Source organism: Ornithorhynchus anatinus, chromosome 13 (genome assembly GCF_004115215.2).
Source record: "Ornithorhynchus anatinus isolate Pmale09 chromosome 13, mOrnAna1.pri.v4, whole genome shotgun sequence".
Taxonomy (NCBI): domain Eukaryota; kingdom Metazoa; phylum Chordata; class Mammalia; order Monotremata; family Ornithorhynchidae; genus Ornithorhynchus; species Ornithorhynchus anatinus.
In genome coordinates, this window is record NC_041740.1 from 38,206,964 (window position 1) to 38,232,429 (window position 25,466).

At 48.3% G+C, this 25,466-nt stretch overlaps 4 gene segments (V, D, J or C); all 4 read left to right on the top strand.

Moving 5' to 3' along the window:
* The window catches only part of LOC100076420, a 301,688-nt gene that overhangs the window by 41,235 nt on the left and 234,987 nt on the right, over positions 1-25,466 (top strand).
* On the top strand, positions 3,639-5,033 carry LOC114815995. The segment is given in 2 exon segments: positions 3,639-3,744; positions 3,990-5,033. Coding segments are annotated over 2 exon segments (465 nt in total).
* On the top strand, positions 9,419-10,761 carry LOC120638756. The segment is given in 2 exon segments: positions 9,419-9,503; positions 9,752-10,761. Coding segments are annotated over 2 exon segments (492 nt in total).
* LOC114815993 lies at positions 14,318-15,310 on the top strand. The segment is given in 2 exon segments: positions 14,318-14,561; positions 14,765-15,310. Coding segments are annotated over 2 exon segments (351 nt in total).

A 25,466-nucleotide genomic window follows, 5' to 3' on the forward strand; every position in this document is an offset into this window, starting at 1 on the left:
AGGGAGCAGCCTGAGCTCTGGTGTCAGGGCAGAGCAGAGAGACATATCTCGGGGGAAAGAGCTTCCAGCATGGTGCTCTCCACACTGCTGTGGGCAGTCACTGCCTCCTTCTGCCTCGGTAGGGATGTCCTTCCCCTACAGGATTGATTCAGCGTGCATGGCCAAGGGAGAGTTGGGGATTGGCAGCTGGTGTGTGAATGTGTGTATGTGTGTGTATGTCTGTATGTGTCTAAGGCATTAGGGTAGTGAATGAGAAGGAGTGATAAATTCTTGGGTTGTTGTAAGTTTTGATGACTTCCTATGCTCTGAATCAGGGTGAGTGAGAATGAGTGATAGATTTTTGGATTGCTGTATGTTTTGATGACTTCCTATGCTCTGAATCAGGCTGTCCTGATAACTCCCTTTTGCACCGTGGAGAAGGACCAATCCTATTCTCTCTCTTTCCTGCAGGATCCAGCGTGGCCCAGAGTGTCTTTCAGGCTCAAACAGCAGCATCCGGGATTGTGGGGCAGACACTGACCCTGACCTGCACGTACAGCACGAGCAAAAGTTCTTACAATTTATTCTGGTACAGACAACCTCCCACGGGGGAGATGATTTACCTTCTTGGTCAGTATTCCGAAGACCAAAATGCAAGGACCGGCAGATTCTCTGTTTCTTTCCTGAAAGCAGAAAATTCCATCAACCTCACGATCACAGCTTTAGAGCCGGGGGACTCTGCGGTGTATTTCTGTGCTTACAGCAGGGCCCACAGAGAGAGATGGGCAGGAGGAGCCGTACAAAAACTTCAGAGTTCTCAGCCCTGCTTAGTGCAGGGGCAGGTGGAGACTTTAGGTATGGGGTGAGAGGGCTCTCCTCCCCGAGGAGATTTCTTTCAGCAACTCCAGATTAAGTCAGAAGGGGACAGTGTTCTCACGCTAAGACTAGAAAACCACCCTGAACTGAAGCCACGGAGAGGCAGGAGTGGAGATGCAGAAGTTTGAGGCTGAGACATGGGGAATAAATCTGTTGAGGGAGCAGCTGAAAGTGTGAGGTGGATGAAATTGCAGGCACGGCACAGATTGGCTGTGCAGAGAGGCTGGGAGCTCCTTGAGCATTGGGAGGGGAGAGGAGAGGGCAGAAGGAGAAGCAGGGAAGGCCAGGAGAGGGAAATGGCTGCTTGGGCTGGGGTGCCTGGTCAGGGTCCTAGAGCCAAAGCTGAGTCCTTCAGAGACCCCTGCCGTGGAAGGAGAATGGAGAAGGCCCTGGGAGACTTGTTTCTGATCCTGTGGTTCCAACTGAGCTATGAGTTTTGGGGACTGTGGGGACAGAACAGGAAGCCCACGAGGCCGAGGGAGGGAGAGAGAAGAGCAGCTCGGTGACTGTTCCTGGAGGGCTTGTGGGGGCCAAGCTGACCAGCATCCTCTGTGTTTGCCATTTCTCTCTGACAGGGACTAATGAACAAAATGAGGTGGAGCAGAATCCTCCAACTTCGAGTGTCCAGGAAGGAGAGGACTGTATGATAAACTGCAACTACACAGACAAAACCACAGACTACCTTATCTGGTACAAGAAGGATTTGGGGAAAGGCCTCTTCTCCGTTATTAGCCTTGTTTCCACTAGTGATAAGGAGGAAGGGTGATTCAGAGAGAGACTTAATACCATGGGTCATCTCAGCTCCCTATTAATTAGGGATGCCCAGGCCAGAGACACAGTCACCTATTTCTATGCCGTGGAGACACAGTGATCCCCAGACACCTGCTGCCTAAGCAGAAACCCTGCATTTGGGCCTTTTGCCTCACTCCCTTCCACGAAGGCTCAGGCAAGGGACTCCAAAATGAGGAATTATAGATTGTGACTTGGGATCCATCAGAAAGGATTTGAGCTTTGCAGGTGTTGGTATTATCCAGGCCCAGGCATTTCAAGGACAGTTGGATGGAGTTGGAATCTAGTGTTTTCTCTTCCAGGAAAACCCTGAACCAGATTTCTTGGTGGGCATGGGCCCAGTGCTCAGATCCCGGATCAGCCCGTCTGCCCGGATAGGAACCACAGCCTGGCCAGCTCCATCACCATCACCAACAAACACAGAGAGATATACTAGGTACAAACATCTATTAGACAAGGTAAAGTCTCCTGTTTCTGGGCTGGGTGCCAGGAGAGGGTGTCTAGCAGTGGACCTCTTGTGACTGGCTACTCCTGAGATGAGATGGTGTTGCTGGCTGGTGGTGGGTGAAAGTGAAGCTCCATAGACATGCCCACCTGTTCCCTCCCACCCTAGAACTCCAAGATTACAGCAGCCTCAAGGGAAATCCATAAATTAAAGTAGACTTGGCCCAAGTTCTCCCAATTAATCATTCAAGCAATCAATCAATAATATTTACTGAGCACTTATTGTGTGCAGAGTACTGTACTAAGCTCTTGGGAGAGTCCAATACAACAGAGTCAGTGCACAAATTCCCTGCCCACGATGAGTTTACTGTCTAGCATACTCCAGGAAGATAGTCCTGGAATCTCTCTGCTTACTGTGGGTCCCTGAACCAGGATTTCAGGGTGCTGGTGATACCAGGGATTCAGATTTTTGGGAGCAGTTGGATGGAGATGGAATCTAGTGTTTCCTCCTTTAGAAACACCCTGGACCGGATCTCTCCATGGGCATGAATAGAGTGCTCAGACCTTGGCTCAGTCCCTCTGTCCTGATAGGGACAATGGCCTGGTTAGTGCCCTCACCATCATCAGTCGGCACAGAGAGATCCAGTAGGTGCAAGTAACCTTAAAGGGCAGGCAAAGTTCCCTGTTTCCGGGCCAGAAGAGGGTGTCTAGGGGTGGTGGGTGGAAGTGGAGCTGCATAAACGTAACCACCTCTTCCCTTCCACCCCCGACCCCCCAATTCCAGGATTACAGCAGGCTCAAGGGAAGCCCAGAAATTAAAGCGGAACTGGACTTTCCCCAGGTTCTCTCAATTAATCAATTACTCAGTGATATTTACTGAGTACCTAGTGTGTGCAGAGCACTGTACTAAGCACTCGAGAGAGTACAACAGAGTCAGTGGATGTGTTCCCTGCCCACAGTGAGCTTATTGTCTAGCATATCCCAGGATAGTCCTGGAATCTCTCCACTCACTTTGGATCCCTGAACCAGGATTTCATGAGAGGTGGAGCACAGATAAATAGAATTAAAGAAGAGAATCTGTACCTCTGCCCCCGACTGAGGGATTTTTCTCCTGACTGGGCCCCAATTTGGTTCTGTTGTCACACAGGGTGAAAATCTTTTCCTTCTGCACCTTAATAATAATTATAATTATGGTATTTGTTAAGAGCTTACTATGTGCCAGACACTGTTCTAAGCACTGGGACAGATACAGGCATATCGACCTAACCCCTTTAGATAATGATGTTATCACTGACAATCTGACAGCCACCTCCTGTGTCTCCTCTTCCTCTTTCTGCCCACGGTTGGTTGTAGAAAATGGTTTCATATAACCCTGTGGGAAGTTCCCCCAAATGATTGTCCAATAATCTCATGCTGAGCATCAATTGGCCAGAAAGGAGTGTGACAGGTTTATCCCCACCCCGGGAAGTATCACTTTCTGCCCAGGGCAAGTCACATGACACGGAGGACTGTTTATGTGGTCTTGCGGAGCCAGGGAGCGGGCTGAGTTCTGGTTTCGGGGCAGAGCGAAGAGACTGCTGAGGTGCTGAGAGAGAAACGCTACCAGCATGGTGCTTCCCACCCTGCTGTGGGCACTCACTGCCTTCCTCTGCCTCGGTAGGCATGCCCTCCCCCAAAGTATTGACCCACTACTCGGGTTCAAGGGAGAGTTGGGGATGGGCAGCTGGTGTGTGAATGTATATGTGTCTACGTCCAAGACTTTAGGGTAGTGAGTGAGGAGGAGTGATGGATCCTTGGATTGTTTGTTTTGGTGACATCCTTTGCCCTGAATCGGGCTGTTCCTGAAAACTCCCCTGTGAGCCGTGGGGATCGACCAAACCTATTCTCTCTCTTTCTTGCAGGATCCAGCATGGCCCAGAGCGTCTCTCAGACCAAGGCAGCAGTGTCCGGGGTGGTGGGACAGACAGTGACCCTGCCCTGCAGCTACAGCACGAGCGACAGCTCTTACTATTTGTACTGGTACAAAAAACCTCCTAGCGGGGGGTTGATTTACCTTATTCGTCAGTATTCTGATTCCCAGAATGCGAGGACTGGCAGATTCTCTGTGTCTCTCTGGAAAGCAGAAAAGTCCATCAACCTCAGGATCAACGCGTTAGAACTGGGAGACTCTGCGGTATATTTCTGTGCTTACAGTAAGGCCCACAGTGAGAGAATGGGCAAGAGGAGCTGTTCAAAAACTCTGGAGTTCTCAGCCCTGCTCAGTGCAGGGGGAACGTGGGGGAAATCCCCAAACCCTGACAGGAAACTGGTTGGGTGAAGCCTGGAGCTGGGAGCAGCCCAGATGGGGGCTGGAGAGGAAACGGTTGGCTTTGTTCTAGAAAATAACCCCTCAGCTGAGCCCCAGTAACAGGGCAAGTGGCAGAAGTTTACCGTGCTCAAAAACCTGCTTGACTTTGAACTCTTTATTTGAATGAAACAAGCTGGTGAGTAGCCAGGCTTGTTCCTGCATTTAAGGGCAGAAGCCAATAAGGGTAAACAGAGCACGTTAACTGTTCTGAGCATCTGCTGAACGGAAAGGACAAGAGGTTAATGAGTCAGTGACAACGTTCTTTGAAAATGTTGCAATCAGTACATTCCCCTCTCCCACACTGAATTTTCTCCCAGTTCCTTATGTAATTTATCAGTTCCCTGTCCCCACCTTGTTTCCATTCTCCTGCATCTTCAGTTCCTTCCTTCCCCACTTTTTGTACTCTTCCCTCCCACCCCCTTGCTAGAAATAGGACAATTTCCCATCCTGTGGCATCTGACCCAATCTGCCAGGATACAAAACATTTTTTAATCTCCAAAATCCCCAAGCCCTCCTTGTTCTTTGGTTGAGGAGCAGCATAGTTTAGTAGATAGAGCACAGGCCCCAGAATCAAAAGGACCTGGGTTCTAATTCTGGCTTTTCCACATGTTTGCTACATGAGGTTAGGCGAGTCACTCAACTCCTCTGGGCCTGAGTTACCTCATGGAGATTAAGAGTGTAAATCTCATGTAGCTGCTTCTTGAGAAGCAGCGTGGCTCAGTGGAAAGAGCCCGGGCTTGGGAATCAGAGGTCATGGGTTCTAATCCCAGCTCCGCTGCTTGTCAGCTGTGTGACTTTGGGCAAGTCACTTCACTTCTCTGGGCCTCATTTACCTCATCTGTAAAATGGTGATGAAGACTGTGAGCCCCACATGGGACAACCTGATCACCTTGTATCCCCCCAGCACTTAGAACAGTGCTTTGCACATAGTAAGCATTTAACAAATACCAACATTAATATTATTATTATGTAGGATGGGACTCTGTCTAACCTGATTAACTTGTATCTTCAGCAGTGCTTAGAACTGGGTTTGGCACATAGTAAATGCTTAACAAGCACCTTTATTATTATTATTATTATTGCTCCAGGTACTATTATGGCCTACCGAGTTCTCCTGCAGCTTCTGATACAATCGTCTCATTACTTTTACTCTTTTTACTTCACAAACTAATACAATAGGCGTTCTTTAAAGTAATACAGTGGCTAGTTGCCATTGGATGGAGCCCTACCCATGGGCCGGTGTTCCATTTATTAGTCCACCATGCGTGGCCTATGGCTTTAGACTTGCTCTTTCACATCTTGGGTCCAACACTGTTCTGTGCTACAGCTGTGATCCTGGATTCTCTATGGGCTAGATAGAGGACTAAGTCCAGGATTATGGCAGCCGCTCGCCCTTGCCCACATCCTGCCTCTTACCTGAAATGTCCTCCCTCTTCACATGCAATAGACAATTACTCTCCCCCTCTTCAAAGCCTTATTGAAAGGATTTCTCCTCCAAGAGGCCTTCGCTGACTAAGCCCTCATTTCTTTTTAAATAATAATAATGTTGGTATTCGTTAAGTACTTACTATGTGCAGCACACTGTTCTAAGCGCTGGGGTAGATACAGGGCAATCAGGTTGCCCCATGTGAAGCTCACAGTCTTCATCCCTATTTTACAGATGAGGTAACTGAGGCACAGAGAAGTGAAGTGACTTGCCCACAGTCACACAGCTGACAAGTGGCAGAGCCAGGATTTGAACTCATGACCTCTGACTCTTTCCACTGAGCCACACCGCCTTTTCTCCCACTCCCTTCTGGGTAGCCCGATTTGCTCCCTTTTTTTTACCCCCCTCCACAACCAGCCCCACCACACTTATGTAATAATAACAATAATAATAATTATGGTATTTGTTAAACATTTACTTTGTGCCAGGCACTGTACTCAACACTGTGGTGGATAGAAGCAAATCCGTAAGAGTCATGGGTTCTAATTTTGGCTCTGCCACTTGTCTGCTATGTGACCTTGAGCAAGTCACTTCACTTCCCTGTGCCTCAGTTACCTCATCTGTAAAATGGGGATTAGGACTGGGAGCCCCACTTGGGACAGAGATGGTATCTGACTTGATTACTTTGCATCTACGCTAGGACTAAGAACAGTGCTTGGTCCAATAAATGCTTAATAAATACCAAAAGTTATTATTATTATTATTCTGCACACAGTGAGCACTCAGTGAATACCACTGATTGACTGACAGCTCAGATTCAGCACTTAGAACAGTGTTTGGCACATAGTAAGCGCTTAACAAATACCATTATAAGCATTGCTCAGTGGAAAGAGCATGGGCTTGGGAGTCAGAGGTCATGGGTTCGAATCCTGATCTGCCACTGTCAGCTGTGTGACTGTGGGCAAGACACTTCCCTTCTCTGTGCCTCAGTTACCTCATCTTAAAATGGGGATGAAAACTGTGAGCCTCATGTGGGGCAACCTGATTACCCTGTATCTACCCCAGTGCTTAGAACAGTGCTGTGCACATAGTAAGCATTTAACAGATACCAACATTATTCTTATTATTACAAAAGGAGACTTTGGGTTTGGAGCAAGAGGCTCTACTCGCTGAGATTTCTTTCAGCAACTCTAGAATGAATCAGAAGGAGGCAGTGTTTCCGTTCTAAGACTAGAAAACCATCCTGAGCTGAAGGCACGTAGCAGCGGGAGTAAAGATGCAGAAGTTTGAGGCCGATCGGGGGGAATGAATCTGTAAGTGGGAGGAGTTGAAAGTGTGAGGTGGATGAAGTCGCAGGCACAACACCGACTGGCTGTGGAGGAAGGCTGGGAAACCCCCGGAGTATCGGGGGGCAGAAGGAGAAGCAGGGAAGTACAAGAGAGGGAAACGGCTACTTGGGCTGGGGACCCTGCGCAGCGTCCTAGGCACAAACCTGAGTCCTCAGAGACCCTGGCCGCAGAAGGAGAATGGAGAAGGCCCTGGGACTTTTGTTACTGATCCTGAGGCTCTGGCTGGGCTGTGAGTTCGGGGACTGTGGGGATGGAATACGAAGCCCTGGGAGGCGTTCCCCACTAGGCCAAGGGAGGGAGAGAGCAGGGCAGCTCAGTAACTGCTTCCTGAGGGAACTGTGGGGAGGAGGGGGGATTTCTGGAAAATGCCAAGCTGACGAACATCCTCTGTGTCTGTCATTGTCTTCCTGACAGGGGCTAATAGACAAAAAGAGGTGGAGCAGATTCCTCCATCCCTGAGTGTCCAGGAAGGAGAGGACTGTATGATGAACTGCAGCTACACAGACAAAAGGACAGACTACCTTACCTGGTACAAGAAGGATTTGGGGAAAGGCCCGGTGCCCTTTATTAGCCTTGTTTCCAATAGGGATAAGAAGGAAGGGCGATTCAGAGCCAGTCTCAATACCACACATCTCTTCAGCTTCCTACTCATCACGGGTTCTCAGCTCGGAGACTCAGCCACCTACTTCTGTGCCGTGAGGCACAGTGATGCCCTGATATCTGCCACCTGTGCAGGAATCCTAAACCTGGGGCTCCTGCCATACTCCCTTCCACAAAGGTTCAGACAAGGGATTCTGAAATGGGGAATTGTAGAGTGAGACAAAGGATCCATCCAGAAAGAATACAAAATCCTCTGGGTGATGGTGATAAGAGGGATTAAGATTTTTGGGAGCAGTTGGATGGAATTGGAATCTAGGGTTTCCTCCTTCAAGTACACTCTGGACCAGATCTCTCCTCAGGCATGGATAGAGTGCTCAGACCTTGGCTCAGCCCTCTGTCCTGATAAGGACGATGGCTTGGTCAGCACCACCATCATCATCAACCAACATGGAGAGATCTACTAGGTACAGGTAGTCTTAAAGAGCAGGCAAAATCCACTGTTTTCAAACCAGGACAGGGTGTTTAGATGTGGGCCTCCTGTGACTGGTGACTCCTGAAATGTCACAATGCAGCTGGCTTGTGGTGGGTGGAAGTGGAGCTCCATGGACAGGTCCGGCTGTTCCCTCCCCCCACCTAACTCCAGGATTCTAGCAGGCTCAAGGGAAACCCTGAAATTAAAGCAGAATTAGATTTTCCCCAGATTCTCCCGATTAATAATAATAATAATGATAATGATAATGTTGGTATTTGTTAAGCGTTTACTATGTGCAGAGCACTGTTCTAAGTGCTGGGGTAGATACAGGGGAATGAGGTTGTCCCAGGTGAGGCTCACAGTCTTCATCCCCATTTTACAGATGAGGTAACTGAGGCACAGAGAAGTGAAGTGACTTGCCCACAGTCACACAGCTGACAAAGGGCAGAGCCAGGAGTCGAACCCATGACCTCTGACTCCGAAGCCCAGGCTCTTTCCACTGAGCCACGCTGCTTCCCAATCAATCAATGATATCAGTGGAGCACTTAATGTGTGCAGAGCACTGTACTAAGCATTTAGTGTGTACAACAGAGTCAATGGACAATTTCCCTGCTCACAAAGATCTAACTGTCTAGCTCATAACAGAAGGATAATTCTGGAATCTCTCCACTGAGTGTGGATCCCTGAACCAGGACTTCGTGAGACGTAAAGCACAGATAAATACGATTGAAGAAAAGACTCTTTATCTCTGTCCTGGACTGAGGGATTTTTCTCCACACTGGGCCCCAATCTGGTTCTGTTATCATGTGGGTGAAAATCTTTTCCTTCTGCATCTGAACCCCTTTAGAAAATGACAATGTCACTGACAATCGGTCAGCCACCTCCTGTGTCTCCTCTTCCTCTTACCGTTTACCGTTTAGTTGTAGAAAATGATTTCTTTAACCCTGTGGGAAGTTTCCTAAGATGATTGTCCAGTAGTTCCATGCTGAGCATCAGAGAGGAGTGTGATAGGTTTATCTCCACCCCGGGAAGTATCACTTCCCCTCCTAGGGCGAGTCACATGACCCCGAGGACTGTTTATGTGGTCTTGCGGACCCAGGGAGCGAGCTGAGTTCTGATTTCAGGGCAGAGCGAAGAGACTGCTGAGTTGCTGAGACAGAAACGCTCCCAGCATGGTGCTCCCCACCCTGCTGTGGGCACTCACTGCTTCCCTCTGCCTCGGTAGGCATGCCCTCCCTCAAAGTACTGACCTACCACTCGGGCTCAAGGGAGAGTTGGCGGTGGGCAGCTGGTCTGCGAATGTGTATGTGTCTGTATCCAAGACTTTAGGGTAGTGAGTGAGGATGGGTGATGGATTCTTAGATTGTTGTTTGTACTGGTGACATCTTGTGCCCTCAAACAGGCTGTTCCTGATGACTCTCCTTTGTGCCATGGTGATGGACCAATCCTGTTTTCTCTCTTTCTTGCAGGATCCAGTTTGGCCCAGACTGTCTCTCAGGCCCAAAAAGCAGTGTCTGGGCTGATGGGGCAGACAGTGATCCTGTCCTGCAGCTACAGCACGAGCGACAGCTATTATTCTTTGTACTGGTACAAACAACCTCCTACCGGGGAGATGATTTACCTTATTGAACAGTATTCTGGTTCCCCCAATGCAAGGACTGGCAGATACTCGGTGACTTTCCAGAAATCAGTGAAATCCATCAAACTCACCATTGCAGCCTTAGAGCTGGGGGACTCTGCGGTGTATTTCTGTGCTTACAGCAGGGCCCACAGTGAGAGAACAGGCAGGAGAAGCTGTTCAAAAACTCCAGAGTTATCGGCTCTGTTCAGGGCATGGGAAGCAAGGGGAAATCCCCAAACCCAGACAGGAAATTGGTCGGTTGGAGACTGGAGCTGGGAGCAACCCAGCTAGGGGTTATAGAGGAAACCACTGGTTACGTTCTAGGAAATAGACCCACAGTTGGGTCCTGATACACCGCAAGTGCCAGGAGTTCATTGTGCTGAAAAAAATGATTGACTTTGAATTCTTCATCCGAATGAAACAAGCTGATGAGTAGCCAGGTTTGTTCCTGCAACTGAGCGGAGAAGCCAATAAGGGTGAATAGAGCACGTGAACTGTTCTGAGCAGCTGCTGAATGGGAAGAACAAGGGATTGATGAGCCAGTGAAAATGTTTTGGAATCAATGCATTCCCGTTTCCCACACTGAATTTTTTCCCATCTTATATGCGATTTTTCAGTTCTGTGTCTCCACCTTTTTTCTGTTCTCTCGTCATCTTTTTTTCCTTCCTTCTTCTTTTGTACTCTTTCCTCCCACTAAGAATGGGAGGATGCTAAGAATGGGACAATTTCCCATTCTGTGGCCTCTGACCACACCTCAGGAGAAACAGGATACTAAACATTTTTTTAATCTGCCAAATCCTCAAGCCCTCTTTCCTCCAAATACTATGATGGACTACTAAATTCCCCCGCAACATCAGATACAGTTGTCTCATCACATATGAAAAAAAAAGAATAAACACAGTTTTGAATTCCCAAAAAAAATTTCATAGGAATTCTGCAAACCAGTGTAGAGACCTTTTGCCACTGCACGGAGCCCTACTCAAGGGCTGGTGATGTTCTGTGTTCCATTCATTAGTCCAGCATGCCTGGGCTGTGGCCCTGGACTAGCTCTTTAACTGCTTTGGGGAACGGCTCTTCTGTGCTACAGCCATGATGTCGGTTTCTGGATTAACCAAGTCCAGGATTATGGCTAAGATTCAGACTGAGCCAAATAGAGCATCTCAGAGCAGCACGGTTCTCCAGTAGCAGCCCAGGAGTGGTGAGGGAAGGGTCAACCAAGGCAGGTTCCCCAATGTGGGGCTTGAGATCTGAGGGGGACATTCCTGGCTGCATTTAGATTGGAATTCTTGAATTTCCTCAATTTCCTGAATGAGAAGCAGTGTTATCTAGTGAAAAAAAGCATGGGCCTTGGAGTCAGAAGGTTCTAAATCTGGCTCTGCTACTTGTCTGCAGTATGACCTTAGGCAAGTCACATAACTTCTTCACGTCTCAGATATCTCATCTGTACAATGGGGATTAAGACTGTGAGCCCCATGTGGGACAGGGACAGTGTCCAACCTGATTTACTTGTATCTGCCCTAGTGCTTAGTACAGTGCCTGGCACACAGTAAGGGCTTAACAAGTACCATATTTTTTTTTAATAGGTAAGATTAAGTTGGAGCCTGTAAAACGTTAGATATACTGCTCTTTAAAATTTGTTGGATCTAAAACACCAACACACAGGATTTCTACAATTACAATCCGTGAAGTAGTATGTGAAAGCTAGAATACCAGGATCGATGGTTAAGGAATCAAGGTGAAATTCATGGTTTTCCCAGTTGTATGTGAAAGCTAGAATACCACGATCGATGGTTAAGGAATCAAGGTGAAATTCATGGTTTTCCCAGTCATTATCAAAGCACTACAAAAACCCTAGGAACAGTAGATATGTTTTACTCTGCTTTACAATATCCTAGCCTTGGTACACAAAAACAAGACAAGTCTCCCCCAAATCCCAACCCAACAATAGCCTGATTGGTCACCTGCTTACACCTATATCTTAACCCTGCTTGTTTCAGGCTCCCAGAAATAGGATACAATCTTTTGTTACCAAGAGTTTCTTGAGTGCTCCATGAGAATCTCAGTTGTAATGGATAACTAGGAGCCTAGCCAGCCAAGTCCACTTAGAGAAGCAGCGTTGCTCAGTGGAAAGAGCCCGGGCTTGGGAGTCAGAGGCCATGGGTTCTAACCCCGACTCTGCCACCTGTCAGCTGTGTGACTTTGGGCAAGTCACTTCACTTCTCTGTGCCTCAGTTCCCTCATCTGTAAAATGGGGATGAAGACTGTGAGCCCCACTTGGGACAACTGATCACCTTGTATCCCCCAGTGCTTAGAACAGTGCTTTGCTCATAGTAAGCGCTTAACAAATACCATCATTATTATTATTATTATTGTTTCAGAGGATCTTTCCCTCCTCCTCTCACCCCTCTTTCATTCATTCCTTCAATCACATTTATGGAGTGCTTATTGTGTGCTAAGCGCTTGGGAGAGTACAACAGTAAACAGACACATTTCCTGCCCATAACGAGCCCTCTTGCTCTTAGGCTAGGAGATTGAGGAGATTAGGTTCAGAGCCAGGAGTACCAGGCACCCTCAGGGTAGTGGTTTGGAGCCTGAGATTTACTGGGTGAAGGCTCAAGCGTATCACACTAGTCCACCCAGTTACCCAGAGGGGGGCGCCCCTCCCCAAGGCAACCTCCATTGACGCGCACAAGAAATGAAACAGTTCTGCCTCCAACCCTCCCTCCAACCCTCATGACTTCAGTTACTCTTAATTTACCAGTAAAGAGGGAGCAGACTGAGAGAGCCGCAGACCATGATCCCCACTCCTGCCTCAGTGGTTGTGATCTTATTGCTGTTGCGTGAGTAAATATCACTGAACGCTTTCCACGCTTCCCTGGCTAGCCCGGGACTGCCTTTCTCCCTCTGTTTTATGTTACGTTCCTGTCCTGTCCTTAATAATAATTACGGTATTTGTTAAGCGCTTGCTATGTGCCAGGCACTGTTCTAAGCGCTGGGGTGGGTACGAGCAAATCGGGTTGGCCATAGTTTCTGTCGCAGATGGGGCTTACAGTCTCAGTCCCTATTTTACAGTTGAGGGAACTGAGGCTCAGAGAGGTGAAATGACTTGCCCAAGGTCCCACAACAGAAGACAAGTGGTGGAGCCGGGATAAGAACTCACGACCTTCTGATTCCCGGGCCTGTGCTCTATCCACTACGCCATGCTGCTGCTGTTCTTGTCCAACTCATCCTAAACTATTGTGTTTCAGGAGGGACAGATGGAGATTCGGTGAATCAGACCCAAGGTCATGTGACCCTAATGCAAGGAGCAGCCCTCACTATCAACTGTACATATGTCATCAGTGGATACCCTAATCTCTTCTGGTACGTCCAGTATCCCAAAGAAGCACTTCGGCTCCTCCTGAGTGATGTGTCACAAAACAAAGATAAAAATGGGGACAGTTTTCATGCCGAAAACGATCGGAATAAGAAGTCCTTTCACCTGAACAAACCGAGAGTCACCCTGGGAGACTCCGCCGTGTACTACTGCGCTGGAAGTGACACAGTGACGGGGGATGCAGGGGGAGCTGTACACAAACCCCTGACAGATCCAGCAGCCTTGAGGAGTCTGGGCAACACTGGCAGTTGAGTTTGTTTCTCTCCCATGGACACACATCTGCACTGGGACCGTCTCCCTCCCACTTTGTATATGACAGATCAAACTCCCTCTATCTGCAAAGAGGCCTACCCCAATTAAGCCCTCATTTCCCCTACCCTCTCCCCCTCCTGAGTTGCTTATGCTCTTGGAAATGTACTCTTTAAAGACTTGATAGAGAAGCAGTGCGGCTTAGTGGATAGAGCACGGGCTTGGGAGTCAGAAGGAACTGAGTTCTAATCTTAACTCTGCCACTTGTCTGCTGTGTGATGCTGTGAAAGTTACTTCGCTTCTCTGGACCTCAGTTACCGCATCTGTAAAATGGGGATTAAGACCGTGAGTCCCACGTGAGACTGTATCCAACCTGATTTACTTGTATCCACCCCAGGGATTAGTACAGAGCCTGACACATAGTAAGCACTTAACAGATACCAACATTATTATTATTATTATTATCTCACCCTCAGCCCCACAGCACTTACGTTCATTTCCATAATTTAATGTCTATCAACATGCTTATCAACTCTGTTGTATTGTACTCTCCCAAGTGCTTAGTACAGTACTCTGCACACAGTAAACTCTCAATAAATACTACTGATTAACTCACAGTTTAGATAAAAGGAGACTATGGCCATGGAGCAAGAGGCCCTATTCTCTGAGGAGATTTCTTTCAGCAACTCCAGATTGAGTCAGAAGTGGACAGTGACAGTGTTCCCATTCTAAGAATCGAAAAACATCCCGAGCTGAAGCCATGTAGAGGTAGGAGGGGAGCTGCAGAAATTTGAGGTGGAGGCAGGAAAATGAGTCTGTAAGGGGGAGGAGCTGAAAGTATGAAGTGAATGAAGTTGCAGGCACAGTGCTGAAGGAGAGGCGGGAACATCCAGGAGGGGAAACGACTCCTTGGGTCGGGGAGCCTGGTCAGCGTCCCAGGGACCAGAACGGAGTCCTCTGAGACCACACTGTGGAGGAAGGATGGAGAAGTCCCTGGGTGCCTCATTTCTAATCCTGTGCCTCCAGCTGGGCTGTGAGTTTGGGGCTCCTGGGGCAGAACAGGGAGCCCCTGGGGACATTCTCCACAAGGACAAGAGAAGGAGAGAGCAGGGTTCAGGGTGGCTCAGTGACTGTTTCCTGGGGGAGGCTTGGGGGGACCTGGGGAAAGAAGCTGGGGTTTCTGAAAGGTACCACGTTGACAAGCACCCTCTGTGTCTGGCATTGTCTCTCTGACAGGGGCAAGTGGCGAGGACAAGGTGGAGCAGGCTCCTCCATCCCTGAACATCCAGGAGGGGGAGAACAGCACCATGAACTGCAGCTACAAAATCAGTGGTTTTAACAGCCTGCAATGGTACCGGCAGGACCACGGGAAAGGTCCTATTTCCTTGTTTGTTGTACGTCTGAATAAGGAGGTTAAAAGTGAAGGAAGATTCACAGTCCTGCTCAATACAGATATGAAACGCAGCTTCCTGACCATCACATTCTCCCAGCCCGGAGACTCAGCCATCTACTTCTGTGCCGGGGAGACACAGTGATCCCCAGACACCTGCAGCCTGTGCAGAAACCTGCAGCCTGAGCTTCTGCTCACCTATTCCCATAGAAGGACTCTGCCTTGGGGTCCAAAAACTGCCTCCCTGTGTCTCTCTGGCAGGGAAGTTGTGCAGGGAAACAGCAGTCCCCCGAGTGGACTGATCGTGGTGGTGATCCTGGACCAAGGAAAGTGTGATAGAAAATCTTTGTCTCTGTCTCAGACTAGGGGATTTGTCCCGAGGCTATGTGTTCCCCTTTGGCTCTTCTCTGTTGAGAATGAAAACTTGCTCACTTCTGTGTCTAGAAATCATGTTATTATTTTTTTGTGGTATTTCTTATGCACTTACTATATGCCAGACACTGTGTTAAACACCGGGGTAGATATTCCAAGAGTGCTGTGCTGTGCACTCAGTAATCACTCAATCAATACAATTGAATGAATGAATACATCAGTCAGGCTTGACACCATCCACTTCCTACATGGAGCCCACAGGTTAATCCACATTTTACAAATGAGGTAACTGAGGCACAAGAAAGCAAAGTGACTTGCCCAAGGTCACAGAGAAGACAAGTGGTATAGCCGGGATTACAGTCCAGGATTCTGATTTCCAAGCCTGTGCTCTATCCACTGGGCCAAGTGCCCTCTCAATAGTGTAACTAACCTCTGGGCTGCCTCCTCTCCTACCGGTAAAGATTTGATTATTGATAAAGCATTGAGTCCTGGTCGAGTTCCTACCAGAGGATTGTCCAGTTGTCATACACTGAGCATCAAGTGAGCAGGAGGGAATGAAACAGGTTCAGGGCAAGTTCATTCATTCAGTGATTAATTCAATTATATTGAGTATTTACTGTGTGCAGAACCCTGTACTAAGTGCTTGGGGGAGTACAGTATTAACAATAAACAGACACAATCCCTGCCCACAGTGAGCTCACAGTCTAGAGGGGGAAACATACATTAATGTTAATAAATAAAATACAGATATGTACATCAGTGCTGTGGGCTGGGAGGGGGAATGAATGAAGGGAGCAAGTCACGGTGCTGCAGAAGGGAGTGAGAGAAGAGGAAGGGAGGGCTTAGTCAGGGAAGGCCTCTTGGAGGATGTGTGTCTTTAATAAGGCTTTGAAGAGAGGGAGAGTCATTGTCTGTCAGATATACTCCACTTCCTGGCCCAGGGCAAGTCACATGATGCTGGGGACTGTTTATGTGGTGTTGCAGAGCCAGGGGCAAACTGAGTCCTGGTGTCCGAACGGAGCAGAGGGAGATTTCTCAGGGGAAAGAGAAATGGTGTTCTCCACCCTGTTGTGGGCAGTCATTGCCTCTGTCTGCCTTGGTAGGGACATCCTCCCCTATGGACTGACCCATGGCTCGGGGCTAAGGCGTGTGTTGGGGTCAGGCAGCTGATGAGTGTGTGTGTGTGTACGTGTGCTCAGATCTTTGAGGGGGTGAGTGGGGAGGAGTGATGGGTTCTTGGATCATTCTTGGTTCTGGTTACTCTCTCTACCCTGAACAAGGCTGATCCTGACAACTCCCCTGTGAGTCATGGAGATAGACCAATCCTGTTCTCTCTCTTTCTTGCAGGATCCAGCATGGCCCAGAGCATCTCTCAGACCAAAACAGCAGCATCTGGGCTGGTGGGGCAGACACTGACCCTGCCCTGCACCTACAGCACGAGCGGCAGCTATTACTACTTATTCTGGTATAAACAACCTCCCACAGGGGAGTTGATTTCAGTTATTACACAGTACTCTGGCTCCCCAAAGAATACAATAGCTGGAAGATTCTCTGTGAATTTCCAGAAGGTGAAAAAGTCCATCAGTCTCACCATCAGAGACTTACAGCCAGGAGACTCAGCAGTGTATTTCTGTGCTATAGAAGAAGACCACGGTGAGAGGACTGGCAGGGAGAGCAGTACAAAAACCTCGGAGTCCTGACCCCCACCCACTGCTGGGGGAGCCTGGGGGAGAGCTCTAAACTCAGGCAGAAGTCGTGCAAAGTGGATGTGTGTAGGGTGGGAAGGGGAGAGGCGGGGAGATCAGGCTACTTTTCTGGAAAAGAAACCGATGTCTTCATTCTAGGAAAACACTCCCCCAGATGGGCTCTGGGTGCAGCAGAGGAATGGCTCAGTTTACTTTGCTCAAAACCCTCTTGAATTTTCAGACGAAGTAAGCTGGGCAATACCCAGTCTTGTTCCTACCATCAAAGGCAAGAAACCAGCCAGTGCAGACAAAGCAGGTGTACCTTTCTGAGTGGCTGTCGCCTCTGAACGATCAAGAAGATGAGCTGCTGTTCATGTCCTATCATTTTTTGAAAACACTGGGGAACCAGTAAATTCCCTTGCCTTGCTGTGAATTCTCGCCACCACTTCAGTGTAATTACTTTACTTCATCTGTCCTCTCTGCTCCCTTTCTTCCTAACTAGAGAGGTAGTGTGGCCTAATGGATAAGTGCAGGCCTGGGAGTCAGAAGGAGATTGGTTCTAATCCTGGCTCTGCCACATCTCTGCTGTGTGATCTTGGACAAGTCACTTCTCTGAACCTCAGTTACCTCATCTGTAAAATGGGAATGAAGACTGTGAGCCCCATGCAGAACATGGACTGTGTCCAACCTGATTAGCTTGTAACTACCCCTGGTACAGTCCTTGGAAGTTAGTAAGTGCTTAATCAGTTCATCAATGGCATTTATTGAGCACTTACTGTGTGCGGTGCAGTGTACTAAACTCTTGAGAGAGTACACTACACAAAGTTTGTAGACACGGTCCCTCTCCACCCGGACTTTACGGTCTAGAGGGGGAGATGGATATTAACATAAATGAATGAATTGAGGACATAGACGTAAGTGTGGTGAAGCTGAGAGTGGGGTGAATATCAAATACTTAAAGCGTATAGATCCAAATACATAGGTGACACAGAGGGGAGAGGGAGTTAGGGAAATTAGGGCTTAGTGAGGGAAAGCCTCTTAGAAAAGATGTGATTTTAATAAGGCTTTGAAGCTGGGGAGAGTGGTGCACTGTCAGATATGAAGGGGGAGGGGGTTCCAAGTCAGAGGCAGGTCGTGAACATCGAGTCAGGGATAATAATAATGATAATAATGATAATGTTGATATTTGTTAAGCGCTTATTATGTGCAGAGCACTGTTCTAAGCTCTGAGGTAGATATAGGGTAATCAGGTTGTCCCACGTGAGGCTCACAGTCTTAATCCCCATTTTACAGATGAGGGAACTGAGGCACAGAGAAGTTAAGTGACTTGCCCACAGTCACACAGCTGCCAAGTGGTTGAGCCGGGATTTGAACCCGTGACCTCTGACTCCCAAGCCCGAGCTCTTTCCACTGAACCACACTGCTGAGATCGACGTGACAGAGGTGCATAAATTAGAACAAGAATGCCCCCCAAAAGTGTCATCCCAGACCTCGGTCCACATGGTGGAGGACCGGTCCATGTTCACCCAATCATTCCCAGACCCCTTCGCCCAAATTCGCTGTGCTGAGGCTAGAGACTGGTGCTGCACTTAGTATGTCTGCAGAGCACTCTACTTAGTGCTTGGGAGAGTACAGGGCTAGATGCTAAGTTGGAAATTCGTTCCAGTGGAAGAAAGAGTTTTCTGCGGAAGAGAAAAATGCGTTTCTTCAGCTAATCTCCCTCTGCCTGGGAACACGCAAGGAGCTCATTTAGAAAGAGTCCAAATGGTTCTTTTTTGGAAGGGAGGGAACGGGGAGTCCGGGGAGGTATTCTCTACAGGACCAAAGGAGGAAGAAAGGAGGGTTCAGGGAGGCTGTTTCCTGGGGGACATGGAGGGAGGAGATGGGTTTTCTGGAAAATGTCGAGCTAATGGGCGTCCTCTGTGTCTTCAATTTTCTTTCTGATAGGGGCGAGAGGGGAAGGCAAGGTGGAGCAGACTCCTCCGTTCCTGAGCATCCAGGAAGGAGAGAACAGGACCATAAACTGCAGCTTCACAAGCAGTGGTTTTGGTAGCCTGCAGTGGTACCGGCAGGATCCTGGGAAAGGCCCCGACTTCCTGATGTCACTGTATTTAGATGGGGAGGAAAATACCAAGGGGAAATTCACAGCCAAACTTGAGAAAGGTGCCAAACGCAGCTTCCTGCGCATCCCAGATGCCCAGCCCGGAGACTCAGCCACCTACCTCTGTGCAGTGGAGACGCAGTGATCCCCAGACACCTGCAGCCTGCGCAGACACCCTGCCTGCAGCTGGGGCTCCCGCTCATGGACTCCCACAGCGGGATCCTGCTGTGGAGCTCAAACACTGTTCCCTTGTGCACATCTCATGGCCCGGCGGAATGTTCTCTGGTGGGATCATCCCAAGGTAAACACCGAGCATCAAGGTAAAACACTGAGCATCAGGTGACCAGACAGGAGTGTGACAGAATAAGGGTAAACCCACCCGGTCCTCTGGATACCCCACTTCCTGCCCCGCGGCAGGTCACATGACACTACGGACTCTTTATGTGGTCTTTCAGAGCCAAGGACAGACTGAGTTCTGGTGTCAGGGCAGAGCAGAGCAGAGAGACGTTTCTCAGGGGTGAAAGCTCCCAGCATGGCATTTCCAACCCTGCTATGGGCAGTCATTGCCTCCATCTGCCTCGGTATGGATGCCCTCCATCCCGAAAGGACTGAAGCACACCTTGGGTCCAAGGGGACATGGAAGTGGCCAGCTTGTGTTTGAGTGTGTGCTTGTGTATGTGTGTGTATATGTGTATAGTGGGAATTCAGGAATTATGTGTGTATACTTACGTGTGTTTGTTCTGGCACATCTAGGTTTGTGTGTCCGTGCTTTTGAAGTAATAGGGGAATGGAACAATGAAGTAACAGATCCTTATTCGTGATGGTTACTTTGCCCTGAACCAAGCTGTTCCTAATAATTCTTCTGTGAGCCACGGGGATGGGCCAATCCTGTTCTCTCTCTTTTCTGCAGGGTTCAGCAAGGGCCAGAACATCTCTCAGACTGAAACAGAAGTGTCCGGGAAGGAGGGGGACAATCTGACCCTGTCCTGCACCTACAGCACGAGCTATAGCTCTTACTATTTGTACTGGTACAAACAGCCTCCCACGGGGGAGTTGATTTACCTTCTTAATCAGTACTCTGATGACCTTAATGATCAGAGCTCTGAATACCTTAATGATCAAAGCTCTGAAGACCTTACTTATCAGGACTCTGTAGACCTTAATAATCAAAGCTCTGAAGACCTTACCTATCAGGATTCTGTAGACCTTAATAATCAAGGCTCTGAAGATCTTACTTATCAGGACTCTGAAGACCTTACATATCAGGACCCTGAAGACTTCATTGATGAGGACTCTGAAGATGAATACAATACAAGGGATGACAGATTCTCTGTGAATTTTCAGAAAAAGAATAATTACATCGGCCTCACCATCTCTCGCTTAGAGCTGGGGGACTCGGCAGTATATTTCTGTGCTCTCAGTGAGGGCCACGGTGAGAAGACTGGTGGGAGAAGCTGTACAAAAACCCCAGATCCCTGAGTCCCTCCCGCAGCTGGAGAAGCCTGGGCGACAACCCCCAAACCCAGATAGGAAATCCGGGGGCGGATCCTGGAGCTGGGACGAGACCAGCAGAGGCCAGAGAGAAAACCGTTAGCTTCATTCTAGGAAAAGCTCCCCAGCTCGGCTCCAGGCACAACGGCAGTGGCTACGTTTGAATCCTGTTGGCTTTTAATTCTTCATCCAAACTTAGCTAGATGGTGAGCCCACAGTCTTGTTCCTTCAGTCGATTAGACTGTAAGCCCGATTAGACTGTAAGCCCGTCAAACGGCAGGGACTGTCTCTATCTGTTGCCGACTTGTTCATTCCAAGCGCTTAGTACAGTGCTCTGCACATAGTAAGCGCTCAATAAATACTATTGAATGAATGAAAGGATGGAGGCTCAGCAGAGGAAACAGAGCAGGGAAACCCCTCTGAGGAGCTGCTGAATGGGGAGGTGATGGGATGATGGTTTAGGTATAATGTCGGTTGAAAACATTTTGTAACCAGAACATTTCCTGTCCCCAGTCCTTCCGCCCTCTCCAATCAATCAATCCCTCATATTTATTGAGTATTCACTGTGTGCAGGGCACTGTACTCAGCACTTGGAAGAGAACAATTTAACTGAGTTGGTAGACATTTTTCCTGCCTCTAAGAAGCTTACCGTCTAAAAAGGAAACAAACATCAATGCAAATAAAGAAATTAACGATATATGCTGAGAGGCTGAGGGAGGAGTGAATGATTCTGTTTTATGTCTCTACCCTGAACCCCCAATCGATCCTTTTATTCATTCATTCATTCATATTTATTGAGCGCTTACTGTGTGTATAGCACTGTACACGTGGAAAGTACAGTTCAGCAACAGAGACAATCCCTGCCCACAGAGGCTCACAGTCTAGAAGGGGGGAGACAGACATCAAAACAAGTACATAAGCATCAATAGCATCAATATAAATGAATATAAGTATAGATATATACATCAGAACAAGTAAAATGGACATTAATATAAATAAATAGAATTATAGATATGTACGTATTTACACAAGTGCTGTGAGGCGGGGTAGAGCAATGTGAGCTACTTGGGGCGATGGGGAGGGGAGCTGAGGAAAAGGGGGGCTTAGTCTGGGAAGGCCTCCTGGAGGAGGTGAGCCTTCAGTAGGGCTTTGAAAGCGGGGAAGTGTGATTGTGGAATCACAGTTGTGATTGTGATTGAATCCATCAATCAATAGTACTTATTAAGTGATTACTGTGTGGAGAGCACTGTGCTAAGCACTTAGAAAAGTACAGGGATAGATGTTCAGTTGGGAATTCAGCTGGGAATGAAGAAGCAGCTTGACTTAGTATATTGAACATGGGTTTGGGAGTCAGAGGGACATGGGTTCCAATCCTGTCTTATATGTCTGCCTTGTGACCTTGGGCAAATCACTTCACTTCTCTGGGTCTCAGTTATGTCATCTGTAAAATGGGGATGAAGACTGTGAGCCCCATGTGGAACAGGGACAGTGTTCAACTTCATTAACTTGTATCTACTCCAGGACTTAGAACAGAGCTTGGCACATAGTAAGCGCTTAATAAGTACCATAATAATTATTATTATTAGAAGGGAAGTTTCCCTGAAAGAAAAAAGCAATTTTCTTGAGCCACTTTCCCTGTGACTGGGAACTCGCAAGGAACTCATTTAGATAGAGTCCAAATGCATCAGGGAGCTCCTTTTTCGGAGGGAAGACAATACTGAAATTGAAAAGATTTCATCCTCTATTTTGTGTCTGGCCACAGAGAGGCAGTGCTTCCCTCTCGACTTTCACGGCAAGGACAGCTCGCCCTGCATAGGTAGCTGTATTGCTGAGCTGTGCCGGGGAAGACGCATCCCGTCTCTGATTGTCAGTGCAGCCACTCTGGGGGCAGAAGGACAAGCAGGGACATCCAGGAGAAGGAAACGGCTCCTTGGCCTGAGGAGCTCGGTCAGCCTCCCAGTGACCAGTACTGAGTCCTCAGAGACCCCGGTTGCGGAAGGATGGAGAAGCTCCTTGGAGCCTCGTTATTGATCCTGGGGCTCCAGATGAGCTGTGAGTTTGGGGTCCATGGGGAGGAAATGGGGAGACTGGGAGGTGTTCCCCATGAGGCCAATGGAGGAAGAAAGCAAGGTTCAGGGCGGCTGTTTTCTGGGAGGCACGTTGGGAGGAGGTGGGTTTTCTTGAAAGTGTCAAGCTGTTGACAGTCCTCTGTGTCTGCCATTTTCTGTCTGACAGGGGCGAGCGGCCAGGACAAGGTGCAGCAGAATCCTCCATCCCTGATCATCCAGGAGGGAGAGAATGGCACCATGAACTGCAGCTTCCCAAACATTGCTTTTGATAACCTGCACTGGTACCGGCAGGACCCTGGGAAAGGGCCCATCTTGTTGATATTTATGTATTCAAATGAAAAGAAAAAGACCAATGAAAGAGTCACAGCTACACTCGAGAAAGACAACAAACGTAGCTTCCTGCACATCCCAGCTGCCTGGCCCAGAGACTCAGCCACCTACCTCTGTGCCGTGGAGACACAGTGATCCCCAGACACCTGAAGTCTGTGCAGAAACCCTACCGGCAGCAAGGGTTCATGGACTCATTCATTCATTCATTCAATAGTATTTATTGAGCGCTTACTATGTGCAGAGCACTGTACTAAGCGCTTGGAATGTACAAATCGGTAACAGATAGAGACAGTCCCTGCCCTTTGACGGGCTTACAGTCTAATCGGGGAGACGGACAGACAAGAACAATAGCAATAAATAGACTCCCACAGCGGGGGGGATCCTGGAGTGGTGCTCAAACACCGTTCCCTTGTGTGCCTATCATAGTCTGGCAGGATGTCCCCCCCTGGGATTGTCCATTGATAAAACACTGAGCATCAGGTGACCAAGCAGAAGTGTGAAAGGATCTGGGCAAACCCACCGGGTCCCCCGGATATCTCACTTCCTGTCCCAGGGCAGGTCACATGGCACTAGAGAGTCTTTTTGTGGGCTTGCAGAACCGGGGACAGACTGAGTCCTGGTATCAGGGCAGAGCAGAGGAGGGAGACATTTCTCTGGGGGAAAAGCTCCACGATGGCACTGTCCATCCTGCTGTGGGCAGTCATCGCTTTAGTCTGCCCTGGTAGGGATGCCCTCCCCAGCATGACTGATGCACTGCTTGGGGCCAAGGGGACATGGGGGTGGACAGCTTGTGTTTGTGTGGGGTGTATGTATGTATGTGTGTGTGTGTCAGGGGAATTTAGGAATTTTGTGTGTGTGCTCTCATGTGTTTGTTTTGGCACATCTACATTTGTATGTCCAGGTCTATGAAGCAACAGGAGGATGGAAAAATGAAGTACAGATCTCTGTTCGGGATCATGCCTTTGCCCTGAAATGAGCTGTTCATAACAATTCCCTTGTGAGCCATGGGTATGTACCAGTCTTGTTCTCTGTCTTTCCTGCAGGATCCATCTTGGCCCAGAGTGTCTTTCAGGTCGAAAAGGTAGCATCCGGGAAGGAAGGGGACACTGTGACCCTGAATTGCACTTACAGCACGAGCTACAGCACTTACTATTTGTACTGGTACAAACAGTCCCCCACGGGGGAGATGACTTATCTTATTTATCAGGACTTTTATGAAGATAGTGCAAGGAATGGCAGATTCTCTTTGAATTTTCAGAAAGAACAAAAATCCATCGATCTCACCATCGCACACTTAGAGCTGGGGGACTCGTCGGTGTATTTCTGTGCTCTCCAGGAGACCATGGTGAGAAGAATGGCAGGAGGAACCGTACAAAAACCCCAGAGCCCTGAGCCCCTCCCACAGCCAGAGAAGCCAGGAGGACAACCCCAAACCCAGTTAGGAAATCTGGGGGTGGAGCCCGGAGCTGGGAGCAGGCCAGCAGGGGTGAGAGAGAAAAACGTTGGCTTCATTCTAAGAAAGGCTCCCCACTTTGGCTCTAGGCACAATGGCAAGGACTACATTTTAACCTTTCTGGCCTTTAATTCTTCATCCAACGTTAGCCAGGTCTTGAGCTCACAGTCTTATTCCTTCAGTTGAAGACAGTGGCTCTGCAGAGGAGACAGAATAGGGCAATCATTCTGAGGAGGTGATGGGATGATGGTTTAGGAATAATGTCCCTTGAAAACATTTTGCAATAGGAACATTCCCTATCCCCAGTCCTCCCACTCTCTCCAATCAATTCATCAGTGAATTTTATTTATTGAGTGCTTACTGGGTCCAGAACACTGTACTCAGCCCTTGGAGGAATACACAATAACAGAGTGAGGAGACCCGTTTCCTGTCCACAGCAAGCTTAAGGTTTAGAGGGGGAGATAGACATCAATATAAATAAATAAATTACAGCTATGTACATACATGCTGTGAGGCTGAGAGAGGGATGAATTATTTTATGTCTCTACCCTGAATCACCAATCATTCATTCATATTTATTGAGCACTTGTTGTGTGCAGAGCATTGAACTAAGCACTTGGGAGAGTACAATAAAGCAATATAACAGAGTTGGTAGACACGTTCCATGCCCACTACGAGCCCCATTTCTCCTTCCCTTCTCCTCTCTCCCCACACACAGTCAGTGAGTACTATTGATCGAATACACCACCGTCACTAAACCCACATCAATCAATTAATCAAAGTATTTATTGAGTGCTTACTGTATGCAGAGCACTGTACTACACACTTGGGAGAGTACAGAGATAGATGTTCAGTTGGGAATTCGTTCCAGGGGTGGAGAATCATTTCCTTGGAAGAAAAAACGAGTCTCTTGAGCCATTTTCCCTCTGACTGGGAGCTCGCCAGGACCTGTTTAGATCGAGTCAAATTGCACCGCGTGCCCCCTCTTTCTGTAGAACACACAATATTTCACCCGTAATTGTGTGTCTAGTCACAGAGTGGCAGTGT